The following is a 14,251-nucleotide window of genomic DNA, read 5'->3' on the forward strand; positions in this document are numbered from 1 at the left end:
GCCTACTCCTGCTCCTATTTCTTATGTTCTTATGTTCTTATGTAATACAGGGATATGCTGACAGAAACGACTTGAAACGGTTCTATGAAGCCCTCAACACTCTCTATGGATCTCAATCTCTCAGGAGTTCCCCCCTCCTGAGTACAGATGGTACAACTCTCATTACAGAAAGGGCTCAGATCCTGTAGAGATGGGCTGAACACTTTGAAGCTGTCCTCAACTGACCATCATCTATTAATGATGAGGCAATAGACAGGATTCCCCAGGTTGATATCAACAGAGCCATGGATGACCCACCGGTAGTAGCCGAAGTCATGAAAGCTGTCAGCCAGCTATCCAGTGGCAAAGCCCCAGGGGCAGATGCCATACCCGCAGAGATCTATAAAGTTGCTGGTCCTGCACTTATCGAGAAGCTCACTGAGTTGTTCCAGTCCGTTTGGAAGCAAGGATCCATTCCTCAGGAACTTAAAGATGCTTCCATCGTACACCTCTACAAGAGGAAGGGCAATCAGCAAGTATGCAACAATCACTGAGGAATCTCGCTGCTCTCCATCACAGGAAAAAGCCTCGCAAGAGTCCTGCTAAATCGTCTGGTCACTCATCTGGAGCTGGGCCTGCTTCCAAAGTCACAGTGTGGCTTCCGCAAAGGTCGTGGGACTACTGACATGATTTTTGCTGCGTGTCAATTTCAGGAGAAGTGTCAGGAGCAGAATTGCGAGCTCTACACAACCTTTGTTGACCTCGCGAAAGCCTTCAACACTGTAAGCCGACAAGGCTTGTGGAGGATCATGTCAAAGTTCGGCTGCCTCTCCAAATTCATTCCGATGGTACGCCAGTTCCATGATGGAATGATGGCCAGACTACTGGATGGCGGAGAATCCTCTGAGGCATTCCCAGTCACCAATGGTGTCAAACAGGGCCGTGTGCTCACACCCACACTGTTCAGCATGATGTTTACTGCCATGCTGAATGATGTCTTCCAGAACAGTTTTGCTGGAATCAAGTACAGAGTGGATGGGAAGCTTTTCAACTTGAGGAGACTTCAAGCTATTACCAAAGTGAAAGAGACTGTTCTGAGAGATTTCCTCTTTGCCGATGACTGTGCCCTGTATGCTGGCTCAGAGCCAGAGATGCAAGTCAGTATGGACAAATTTTCCAAGGCTTGTGATAACTTTGGACTCACCATCAACATTAAAAAGACTGAAGTCATGCAGCAGCCTGCTCCTCATGCACCGTACACAGAACCCATAATCACAGTCAAAGGGCAGAAACCACAGGCAGTGGACCAGTTCACTTATCTTGGCAGCACCCTCTCCCAAGCAGTGACTATTGATACAGAAGTTAACTGCAGAATAGCAAAGGCAAGTTCTGCTTTTGGTAGACTGTGCTCCACTGTATGGGAACATCGAGGAATCAGCCCAGCAACAAAACTGAGGGTCTACAGCACCGTGGTACTCACTACCTTCCTGTATGCCTGTGAAACGTGGACTCTGTATCGAAGGCATGCAAGACAGCTCAATCATTTCCACATGACTTATCTTCACAGAATATTACGCATCACAAGACAAAGTACCAGACACTGAAGTTCTCTCTAGAGCAAGTCTACCATCAGTCCACACACTGCTGATGAGAGCACAGACCCAGTGGGCAGGTCATGTCACCCGTATGTCAGACGAGTGCAAACCCAAGCAGCTCCTTTTTGGGGAACTCTCTGCTGGAAGACACTCGCATGGAGGTCAGAAGAAACGTTACAAAGACACACTCAAAGCCTCCCTGAAATCGCTTGACAGTGACACGACCACCTGGGAAACACTGGCACAAAACCGCCCTACCTGGCGCTGCCTCATCCACAAAGGCTGTCAAGCTCATGAAGCAAGGTGTATTGCTGAAGCACAACTTAAGCGCGAGCTGTACAAGTCCAGAGCCACCAGCGCAACAACTACAGTGTCTGCACAAGCCTGTTCAATATGTGCCAGAACATTCTGTGCCTGAATTGGCCTGATCAGTCATCTTCAGACACACCACAACCAGCCTCAAAATGACTAATGGTGTCGAGGTCCTCATCAATGATGATCGATGAACAACGACCCAAGCCAGGAATCAAACCCAGGTCTCTGGCATTGTGAGGCAGCCGTCTCTTTAACTGAGAGCACTTTCTAGAACATAAGAACATAAGAAATAGGAGCAGGAGTAGGCCATCTCGCCCTTCGAGCCTGCCCCAGCATTCAATAAGATCATGGCTGATATGTCGTGGTTCAGTTCCACTTTCCCGCCCTCTCCCCATAACCCTTAATCCCCTCTCTTATCAAAAACCTATCAACCCGCGTCTTAAATATATTTAGCGTGGCAGCCCCCACCACTTCAACGGGCAGAGAATTCCAGAGATTCACCACCCTTTGAGTGAAGAAGTTCCTCCTCAACTCTGTTCTAAACCGCCCCCCCTTTATCTTGAGGCTGTGCCCTCTAGTTCTACTGTCCTTTCTGAGTGGGAAGAGTCTCTCCACCTCTATCCTATCCATCCCATTCATCATCTTATACGTCTCAATGAGATCTCCCCTCATTCTTCTAAACTCTAACGAGTACAAGCCTAGTTTTTTCAGCCTCTCCTCATAGTTCAACCCCCTCAACTCCGGTATCAGCCTAGTAAACCTCCTCTGCACTCCCTCCAAGTCCAAAATATCCTTGCGTAAGTGCGGCGACCAAAACTGCACGCAGTACTCCAGCTGCGGCCTCACCAGTGCCCTGTACAGTTGCAGCAAGACCTCCCTACTTTTATATTCAATCCCCCTCACTATGAAGGCCAGCATCCCATTCGCCTTCCTGACCACCTGCTGCACCTGCAAGCTGGGTTTTTGCGACTCATGCACAAGGACCCCGAGGTCCCTCTGCACCGTCGCATGCTGTAGTTTTTCGCCACGTAAGTAATAGTCCTTCCTACCATTATTCCTACCAAAGTGGACCACCTCGCACTTGCCAACATTAAATTCCATTTGCCATTTCCTGGCCCATTCGCCCAGCCTATCTAGATCCTTCTGTAGACTCTCCACACCCTCCGCACAATTTGCCATTCCACCAATCTTGGTGTCATCAGCAAATTTCGACACCATACACTCGGTTCCCTCCTCCAGATCATCTATATAAATGGTAAATAGCTGAGGCCCCAGCACCGACCCCTGGGGCACTCCACTAGTCACCAACCGCCAATCCGAATAGCACCCGTTGACCCCCACTCTCTGCCTCTGCCTCTGCTTTTTACTTGAATTCTCTAAACAGGATCTTGTTTAACTTCTTGTTCTTTGTTCATTGAATTTTACAGTCTTCCAGAGACATTGCCTTTGTCCTCAACTCCCTATTTTCTGAACTTTTTTTTTGCTCTTTTGAGAAGTCTGCATCCCAAAAACTTCCTGGGTTTGTCCAGCATCTCTTGTCACTAACCCTTTCAAATACAGAAACATGAAATGAAACTTATTAAAAGCTATGACTTCTTTCTAATACCCACAAATACAAATGTAGATTATTTAACACTATTCCCATTTCATGACATAAATAATACAAAGAACAAAGAACAACCCAGCACGGGAAACGTCAACCGTTTTTGTCACCTCCTCAAAAAATACAATCAAGTTTAACAAGCAGCTTCCAAATGAAAAAATTACCATCAAGTTTCTTTTGATAACTTTTACTTTATAATGAATCTGAACCAAAACAAATTAAAAATATTTTACTCGACAAATGATAATTCAGATGACAAGCTAAGTTTTGTTTTAAATAATCAATACAACCAAGATTACACAATCACAAGAATTCCCTTCCATCATGTATCACATTGCATAGCTATACAATTCCACAACATACTGTTGTTTATTCAAGTAAAGTATGTTCGGATTCCCACCCAACAGGAGCAATCTGAGTGTGAATTATATTGTAAATGGCAGAACCCTGAGGAACATTAACATTCAGAGAGATCACGGCCTTCAGATCCATTGATGCCTAAAAGTGGCATTTCAGGTGACCAAGGGAATAAAGAAAGCATATGGCATGCTTGCCTTCATCAGCCAGGGCACTGAATACAAGATTTGGGAAATCATATTGCAGCTATATAAAGCCTTGTTTTGGGTGCATTTGGAGTATTGTGTGTAGTTCTGGTCACCACACTACCAGAACATAGAACATTACAGCGCAGAACAGGCCCTTTGGCCCACGATGCGCCGACCAATTAAGAAAAAAGCAATGACCCTCTAACCTAAACCATTCCCTTTCCATCCATAAACCTATCCACGGACCTCTTAAACGCCCCCAAACTAGGCGCATTTACAACTGCAGCAGGCAGGGCATTCCATACCCTTACCACCCTCTGGGTAAAGAACCTACCCCTGACATCCGTCCTATAACTACCACCCCTTAATTTAAAGCTATGCCCCCTCGTGCTAGCTTTCTCCATCCAAGGAAAAAGGCTATCACTGTCCACCCTATCTAAACCTCTAATCATCTTGCACGTTTCAATAAGGTCTCCTCTTAGCCGCCTTCTTTCCAGCGAAAACAACCCCAAATCCCTCAGCCTCTCCTCATAGGACCTTCCCTCCATATCAGGCAACATCCTGGTAAACCTCCTCTGCACCCTCTCCAAAGCCTCCACATCCTTCCTATAATGTGGGGTCCAGAACTGTACACAATACTCCAAGTGCGGACGCACCAGAGTTGTGTACAGTTGCAACATGACGTTGTGGCTCCTAAATTCAATCCCCCTACCAATAAACGCCAAGACACCGTATGCCTTCCTAACAACCTTATTGACTTAATTTCCAACTTTCAGGGATCTATGCACACATACACCTAGATTCCTCTGTTCGTCAACACTATTCAGAGTCCTACCATTAGCCCTATACTCGACACATCTGTTATTCCTGCCAAAGTGAATTACCTCACACTTTTCCGCATTAAACTCCATTTGCCACCTCTCGGCCCAGCTCTGCAACTTGTCCAAGTCTCTCTGTAAACTACGACACCCCTCTTCACTATCTACCGCTCCTCCGACTTTGGTGTCATCAGCAAATTTACTAATCCATCCTTCTATACCCTCATCCAGATCATTTATAAAAATTACAAACAGCAGTGGCCCCAAAACAGATCCCTGAGGCACACCACTTGTAACTGAACTCCATGACGAATACTTTCCATCAACCACCACCCTCTGTCTTCTATCAGCTAGCCAATCCCTGATCCAATTAACTAAATCACCCTCAATCCTATACATCTGCATTTTCTGCAGAAGCCTTCCATGGGGAACCTTATCAAATGCCTTACTAAAGTCCATTTATACCACGTCAACTGCCTTACCCCCATCCACCTCTTTGGTCACTTTTTCAAAAAACTCAATAAGGTTAGTAAGGCACGACTTACCCTTCACAAAACCATGCTGACTATCTCCAATCAATTCATTACTCTCCAAATAACTATAAATCCTATCCCTAATAATTTTTCTAATACTTTGCCCACGATAGAAGTAAGACTCACCGGTCTATAATTCCTGGGAAAGTCTCTATTCCCCTTCTTAAACAATGGGACAACATTCGCTGTCCTCCAGTCTTCTGGCACTATACCTGTGACCAAAGACGACCTGAAGATCAGAGCCAGAGGCTCTGCAATCACCTCTCTTGCCTCCCAGAGAATCCTAGGGTAAATCCCGTCCGGCCCAGGGGACTTATCTATTTTCAAACCCTCAAGAATATCTAGCACATCCTCCTTATCTACTTCAATACTATCCAGTTTACAACCCTGTAACCCAGTGTTCTCCACAACTACATTTACGTCTCCCTGCGTGAATACCGAAGAGAAATATTTGTTCAGTGCCTCTCCAGTCTCTTCCAGCTCCACACACCACTTCCCACTGCTGTCTCTGACTGGCCCTAATCTTGCCCTAACCAATCTTCTATTCTTAACATATCTAAAGAAAGCCTTAGGATTCTCCTTAATCCTATCAGCCAAAGTCTTCTCGTGTCCTCTTTTAGCTCTTCTTAACTCACTCTTTAGCTCCCTCCTGGCTAATCTATAGCTTTCCAGTGCACTACCTGAGCCTTCAAGCCTCATCCTGACATAAGCCTTTTTCCTTTTAACCAGCGAATCAACTTTTTTAGTGCAGCACGGTTCCCTCACTCGACCATTTCCTCCTTGCCTGACAGAGACATACTTATCAAGGACTCGCAGCAGCTGTTCCTTGAATAAACTCCACATTTCGGATGTTCCCAGCCCCTGTAGTTTCCTAGTCCAACCTATGCTCCCTAATTCTCTCCTAATAGCATCATAATTACCCTTCCCCCAGCTATAACTACTGCCCCTAGATTCATGCCTATCCCTTTCCATCACTGAGGTGAACGTAACCGAATTGTGGTCACTATCACCAAAATGCTCACCAACTTCCAAGTCTAACACCTGGTCTGGCTCATTTCCCAGCACCAAATCCAATATAGCCTCACCTCTAGTTGGCCTATCTACATACTGAGTCAAAAAACCTTCCTGCACACTTTGTGTAAAAACTGACCCCTCTAACGAGCTAGAGCTATAGCTATTCCAATCAATATTAGTAAAGTTAAAGAAGGATGTGGAAACTTTGGAAAGAGTGCAAAGAAGGTTCATCAGGATGTTGCCTGGTCTCAAGGGTGTTTATTCGGAGAAGAGGTTGAATGAACTAGGATTGTTCCCACCGGAAAGGCTGAGACGGGATCTGATAGAAGTCTACAAAATTATGAGAGGCATAGACAGGGTGGATAGTCAGAGGCTTTCTCCAAGGTTGGAAGTGTGACTTACAAGGGAGCATAGGCTCAAGGTGAGAGGGGAAGGTTTAAGGGAGATGTTCAGGGGAAGTTTTTCATGCAGAGTGCTGGGTGCTTGGAAGATGCTGCCAGAGGAAGTGGTGGAAGCAGGCACATTAGCAACATTTAAGAGATACCTGGATGAGTACATGAATAGGGAGGGAATAGAGGAATATGAACAGAGGAACGGCAGAAGGCTTTTTCTTTAGTTTGGTTAGGGCATCATGATCAGCCCAGGCTTGGAGGACCGAAGGGCCTGTTCCTATGCTGTATTTTTTTTGTTCTTTGACATAGTCCTCATGTCACAGCAGACCTGATGATGTTGCACTCCAAAAGTAACTTTCAACCAATCAAGCTAAAAAATCCCTGCTTGATGGTTTGGCCACTTTTGTAAAAGACTCAAGTCTTTAGTATATCTGAGTAATGCATGCAGCTTTCCAGGCTGTAGTCCTTTTCAGTCTGCCCTCATAATGTTTCCATTAGCTCCTGCAGTTGTGTGCCGCACACTATTTGTGTTCAGCTTGCCTTTGTGTCTGGCAGCCACATGAATTTTGTAGATTAACTTCTTCCCTGCTGGTTCTGTTTCCAAGTTAGGTTTTTCCAGATCTTATGGAACTGTGTTTCTTATTGTTCAAGAAAATTTCAATGAATCCTTTTGCAATTCACGTAAACTCTTTATGGTACTTTTCAAATGTTCCTAAAAAGAATTATAGATCTCACAGACATTTTACCATTGACCTTTTGAAGAAAGTTTACAGCTGGGATTCTCCCAAAAAAAAAACTAAGTGCCCAATGGGTAGGAAAACAGGAGAATTTCCCACCCATTGATTTTGGGCATACTCACTTGAATGAATTTCCAACACTCTGAGCATTGCAGAGTGCCTCAGCATGATGCCCTCTGAAAAGTAGGGGTGAGGACCTATTCCCGCCTGAGATGCTGGCAGGTTAGTGCTGAGCAGGCCACTGTGCTTGTGCCAATCAGTCAGTCTGGGCACCCCCTTTCACCATTTTCCCGATCATTGGCCTCTGATTTCTGCCTTTTCTCCAACCTCCCTGATTGTTGGCCTTCCCAATCCCCCTCTACTGATCGTTGGCCTCCCAGTCCTCCCCAGGACCTTCCCGACATCCCTCTCCATGCGCTGACCGGGCCCGACACCCCCTCCCTCCCAAATGGCCAGCCCCGATTGCCCTCCTCCTTCCATCTCCACTTGCAGAGTGGTAGCTCATCCGCCCCCCACCAATTGCCCCTGCAATATACCCTGCCTCCTCAGAATGATCTGACCCCATCCCCTTGGCTCTGCCCAGTGGCTAGTGGGCAGTACCAATCTGTCCCTTGGCTACTGCCAGGGTATCAGGCTGGCACTGCCCAAAGGGCACCCGCTCTTGCCCCTGACCTTCTCAGTGGCCTCTGTTCCCACCAGTGGGATGAGGGGGTGAAGACATCTGTTCCCTGTAAGTGGGGAGCAGTTACAAATAAACCACTCTCGGAGAGATGGGGTGGGGAAGGGGGGTGTGGGTGGGATAGGAGGGTGGGGAAGGGATAGGAGGGTGGGGTTGGAGACATCAGTGAGCCTGGAGAATACCGTCCCGGGCCCGCGAATGAGATGAAAATGCCAATTTCAATGGCATTTTCACCTGATAACCAGCTCTGCACATATTTCCAGCACAGGGCTGATTGCGCTAAAAAGAAGCATCCAGGAACCTCACAAAATGCCTCCTGCTGATGTCTCCTTGGCCTGCCGCTCAAGCAGTGCACCAGCCCACATCTCTGTTACTGCATTGCATCCAAGTCAAATGTCATGACACTTTATTTTTTTCTTTTGCTGATTTATTATTCATTCGATTCTATCTTACAGGAGCTGGAGGCAGAGCGTGTGCAGCTGATAGAGGAAGTCACTGCCAACAAACGCAAAATGAAGGAGTTGGAAAATAATCTGCTATTCAAGCTCAGCACAACCGAAGGTAAAAAGACTTACTGCTTCACTATTTCACATATTCAGCTGTTACAATCCCTGCCCCTGATATGTTGAACCAGGTAGCTAAAAACAATTATTGATTTGAATAAGCTATCACCTGAAGATCTATGCCAGTCTGACTTTGGTAAAGGAAAGGTATCATTATACCTTCAAATAGTCTGTCAAAAAAAATCTTCTAAGTGGGGAGATAATACTCTTCTGAACCATAGACGCTGACATTGTGTCAGATTAGTTATTTCTGTTATATAAACACTTGGTAGAATCATAGAATCATAGAAAAACTACAGCACAAACAGGCCCTTCGGCCCACAAGTTGTGCTGATCATATCCCTACCTACCAGGCCTATCTATAACCCTCAATCCCATTAAATCCCATGTACTCATCCAGAAGTCTCTTGAAAGACCCTAACGAATTCACCTCCAATACCACCGACTGCCGATTCCACTCACCCACCACCTTCTGAGTGAAAAACTTACCCCTGATATCTCCTCTGTACCTACTCCCCAGCACCTTAAACCTGTGTCCTCTTGTGGCAGCCATTTCAGCCCTGGGAAAAAGCCTCTGAGAATCCACCCGATCAATACATCTCAACATCTTATACACCTCTATCAGGTCACCTCTCATCCTTCGTCTCTCCAAAGAGAAAAGACCGAGCTCTCTCAACCTATCCTCATAAGGCATGCCACCCAATCCGGGCAACATCCTTGTAAATCTCCTCTGCCCCCTTTCAATGGCTTCCACATCCTTCCTATAATGAGGCGACCAGAACTTCGATGTTGTGGCCATTTCAGAGTCATGGATAGAGCAGGGACAGGAATGGTTGTTGCAGGTTCCGGGGTTCAGATGTTTCAGTCAGAGCAGAGAAGGTGGTAGAAGAGGGGGAGGTGTGACATTGTTAGTCAAGGACTGTATTACGGTGGCAGAAAGGACGTTTGATGTGGACCTGTCTATTGAGGTAGTATGGGCTGAGATTAGAAACAAGAAAGGAGAGATCACACTGTTGGGAGTTTTTTATAGGCCTCCAAAATGTTCCAGAGATGTAGAGGAAGGGATTGCAAAGATGATTCTGGATAGGTGTGAAAGTAACAGGGTAGTTGTTATGGGGGACTTTAACTTTACAAATATCGATTGGAAAAGCTATAGCTCAAGCACCTTAGAGGGGTCAGTTTTTGTCCAGTGTGCAGGAAGGTTTCCTGACACAGTATGTAGATAGGCCAACAAGAGGTGAGGCTACATTGGAATTGGTACTGGGTAATGAACCAGACCAGGTGTTAGACTTGGAGGTAGGTGAGCACTTTGGTGATAGTGACCACAATTCTGTTACGTTTACCTTAGTGATGGAAAGGGATAGGCATATACTGAAGGGCAGAAGTTATAGCTGGGGGAAAGGTAATTATGAGGCTATTAGGCAAGATTTAGGATACATAGGGTGGAGTAGGAAACTGCAGGGGCTGGGAACATCTGAAATGTGGAGCTTATTCAAGGAGCAGCTACTGCGAGTCCTTGATAAATATGTACCTGTCAGGCAGGGAGGAAGTGGTCGAGCAAGGGAACCGTGGTGTACGAAGGAAGTTGAATCTCTGGTGAAGAGGAAGAAGGTGGCTTATGTAAAGATGAGACGTGAAGGCTCAGTTAGGGCACTGGAGAGTTATAAATTAGCCAGGAAGGAGCTAAAGAGAGAGTTAAGAAGAGCCAGAAGAGGACATGAGATGACTTTGGCAGATAGGGTCAAGGAAAATCCTAAAGCTTTCTACAGGTATGTCAAGAATAAAAGATTGATTAGGGCAAGATTAGGGCCAGTCAGAGACAGCAGTGGGAAGTTGTCCATGGAGCCTGAAGAGATAGGAGAGGCACTGAATGAGTATTTTTCGTCAGTATTCATGCAGGAAAAAGTGTATTCGAGGAGAATACTGTGATACCAGGTAGTAGGCTAGACAGGATTGAGGTACATAAGGAGGAGGTGTTAGCAATTCTTGAGAGTGTGAAAATAGATAAGTCCCCTGGGTCGGATGGGATTTACCCTAGGATTCTCTGGGAGGCTAGGGAGGATATTGCAGAGCCTTTGGCTTTGATCTTCATGTCATCATTGGCTTCAGGTATAGGGCTGGAAGACTGGAGGATAGCAAATGTTGTCCCCTCGTTCAAGAAGGGGAGTAGAGACCATCCTGGGAATTATAGACCAGTGAGCCTTACTTCTGTGGTGGGCAAAGTTTTGGAAAGAATTATAAGGGATAGGATTTATAATCATCTAGAGGGAAATAAATTGATTAGAGATAGTCAACACGGTTTTGTGAAGGGTAGGTCGTGCCTCACGAACCTTATTGAGTTTTTTGAAAAGGTGACCAAAGAGGTGGATAAGGGTAAGGCAGTTGACGTGGTGTATATGGATTTTAGCAAAGCGTTTGATAAGGTTCCCCATGGTAGGCTACTACAGAAAATGCAGATGCATGGGATTGAGGGTGGTTTAGCGGTTTGGATCAGGAATTGGCTAGCTGATAGAAGAGAGACGGTGGTGGTTGATGGGAAATATTCAACCTGGAGTTCAGTTACAAGTGGTGTACCTCAGGGATCTGTTTTGGGGCCACTGCTGTTTGTCATTTTTATAAGTGACCTAGATGAGGGTGTAAAAGGATGGGTTAGTAAATTTGCTGACGACACCAAAGTTGGAGGAGTTGTAGACAGTGAGGATGGATGTTACAGTTTGCAGCGGGACATAGATAAGCTGCAGAGCTGGGCTGAGAGGTGGCAAATGGACTTTAATACGGAAAAGTGTGAGGTGATTCACTTTGGTAAGAGTAACAGGAGTACAGAATATAGGGCTAATGGAAGGGCTCTTAGTAGTGTCGATGAGCAGAGAGATCTCGGGGTACATGTGCATAGATCCCTGAAAGTTGGCACCCAGGTTGATAAGGTTGTTAAGAAGGCGTACGGTGTGTTAGCTTTTATTGGTAGAGGGATTGAATTTCGGAGCCGTGAGGTCATGTTACAACTGTACAAAATTCTGGTGCGGCCGCACTTGGAGTATTGCGTACAGTTCTGGTCACCGCACTATAAGAAAGATGTGGAGGCATTGGAAAGGGTGCGGAGGAGGTTTACCAGGATGTTGCCTGGTATGGTGGGAAGGTCTTATGAGGAAAGGCTGAGGGACTTGAGGTTATTTTCATTGGAGAGAAGAAGGTTACGAGGTGACCTGATTGAGGCATACAAGATGATCAGAGGGTTAGATAGGGTGGACAGTGAGAGCCTTTTACCTCGGATGGTGATGGCTAACACAAGGGGACATAGCTTTAAATTGAGGGGTGGTAATTATAGGATGGATGTCAGAGGTAGGTTCTTTACTTAGAGTGTAGTAAGGGTGTGGAATGCCCTGCCTGCAGCAGTTGTGGACTCGCCAACTTTAAAAGCGTTCAAATGGTCAGTGAATAGGCATATGGATAATATTGGAATAGTTTAGGTTAGAGGGTCATTAGATTGGTTCCATTGGTCGGCGCAACATCGAGGGCCGAAGGGCCTGTACTGCGCTGTAATGTTCTATGTGCCATGATCTATGAACTGCGCACAGTACTCTAAATGGGGTCTGACAAGGGTCTTATACAGCTGCAGCATTATCTCCCGACTCCTAAGCTCAATCCCTTGATTAATGAAGGCCAGAACACCATACACCTTCTTATCAACATCTTCTACCTGCGAGGCCAATTTAAGAGTCCTATGGACCCAGACCCCAAGGTCCTTCTGCTCCTCAACACTGCTAAGAGTCTTACCCTTGATATTATACTCCTTCATCCCATTGGACCTGCCAAAATGGACCACTACACATTTATCCGCGTTGATGTCCATCTGCCACTTCTCCGCCCAGTCTTGCATCCTATCTATGTCACGCTGCAACTTCTGACATCCCTCCAAACTACCCACAACACCACCAACCTTTGTGTCACCGGCAAACGTACCAACCCATCCCTCCACTTCCTCATCCAGGTCATTTATAAAAATCACAAACAGCAAGGGTCCTAGAACAGATCCCTGGGGCACTCCACTGGTGACCGACCTCCATGCAGAAAAAGACCCATCCACAACCACTCTCTGCCTTCTGTGGGCAAGCCAGTTCTGGATCCACAAAGCAACGTCCCCTTGGATCCTATACCCCCTCACTTTCTCAATAAGCCTTGCATGGGGGACCTTATCGTATGCCTTGCTGAAGTCCATATAAACCACATCCACCACTCTTCCTTCGTCAATGTGTTTAGTCACATTTTCAAAAAACTCAACTAGGCTCGTAAGGCACGATCTGCCTTTGACAAAGCCGTGCTGACTACTTTTGATCATACTATACTGCTCTAAATGTTCATAAATCCTGTCTCTCAGGATCTTTTCCATCAACTTACCAACCACTGAGGTTAGACTCACCAGTCGATAATTTCCTGGGCTATCTCTATTCCCTTTCTTGAATATTGGAACCACATCCTCAATCCTCCAATCCTCTGGATCCTCTCCCATCTCCATCGAAGAAGCAAACATCATTGCCAGGGACTCTGCAATCTCTTCCCTCACCTCCCACAGTAACCTGGGGTACATCCCATCCAGTCCCGGTGACTTATCTATCTTGACGTTACTCAAAAGTTCCAACAAATCCTCTTTCTGAATGTCCTCATACTCAAGCTTTTCCGCCCACCGCAAGCCTGCAGTACAACCACCAAGATCTTTTTCCACCCTGAATACCGAAGTAAAGTATTCATTGAGCACCTCTGCTATTTCTACCGGTTCTATACAAACTTTCCCACCTTCACATTTTATAGGTCCTATTCCTTCACATCTCATCCTTTTACTCTTCACACATTGGTAGAACGCCTTAGGGATTTCCTTAATCTTACCTGCCAAGGCCTTCTCATGACCCCTTCTGGCTCTCCTAATTTCCTTCTTTGTTAATTGAAATTATAATGATGAGGAATGAGGTCTTGATCAGCTCAATGGGCTTCTTTTCAGGCTCCCTGGTGGATGATGAGTCTTTGATTGGAGTTCTTCAGATAACAAAGACAACAGCAACTGAAGTTAGTGAGAAGTTGCATGTAGCAGCAGAGACAGAAATCAAGATTAACACGGCACAGGAGGAATACCGACCAGCAGCCACTCGTGGCAGTATCCTGTATTTCCTCATCACTGAAATGAGCATGGTTAACATCATGTACCAGACGTCACTTGCACAATTTTTGAAATTGTTCGACCTCTCCATGGCCAGGTATGCTTCTCAATAGTGTTAGGGTGAAATATTACCAGGTTTCTTATAATGGAAAGAAATTTATAGATTATGAACGTGCAAACATGCAAAAAAGGAGCAGAAGCCATTTAGCCCCATGAACCTGCACTGCCATTCCATAAGACCATGGCTGATCTGTTTATGTTGAGCTTCACACTCCCATCTACCCTCAATAGCATTTGACTGGCTTGCCCAGAATCTGAGTACCGCTGTC

At 45.8% G+C, this 14,251-nt stretch overlaps 1 protein-coding gene across 1 annotated transcript in view; it reads left to right on the forward strand.

Annotated features, from left to right (window-relative positions):
• LOC145345623 (dynein axonemal heavy chain 8-like) overlaps positions 1–14,251 on the forward strand; it is a 1,557,438-nt gene that overhangs the window by 1,309,615 nt on the left and 233,572 nt on the right. The window contains exons 79-80 of the mRNA XM_080193457.1: positions 8,666–8,771; positions 13,767–14,019. Of these exons, the coding sequence (XP_080049583.1) occupies positions 8,666–8,771; positions 13,767–14,019 (359 nt within the window). The remainder of the gene's footprint in view (positions 1–8,665; positions 8,772–13,766; positions 14,020–14,251) is intronic.

The sequence above is a fragment of the Carcharhinus amblyrhynchos genome, chromosome 7, assembly GCF_965287045.1.
Source record: "Carcharhinus amblyrhynchos chromosome 7, sCarAmb.v2.hapA, whole genome shotgun sequence".
Classification (NCBI taxonomy): domain Eukaryota; kingdom Metazoa; phylum Chordata; class Chondrichthyes; order Carcharhiniformes; family Carcharhinidae; genus Carcharhinus; species Carcharhinus amblyrhynchos.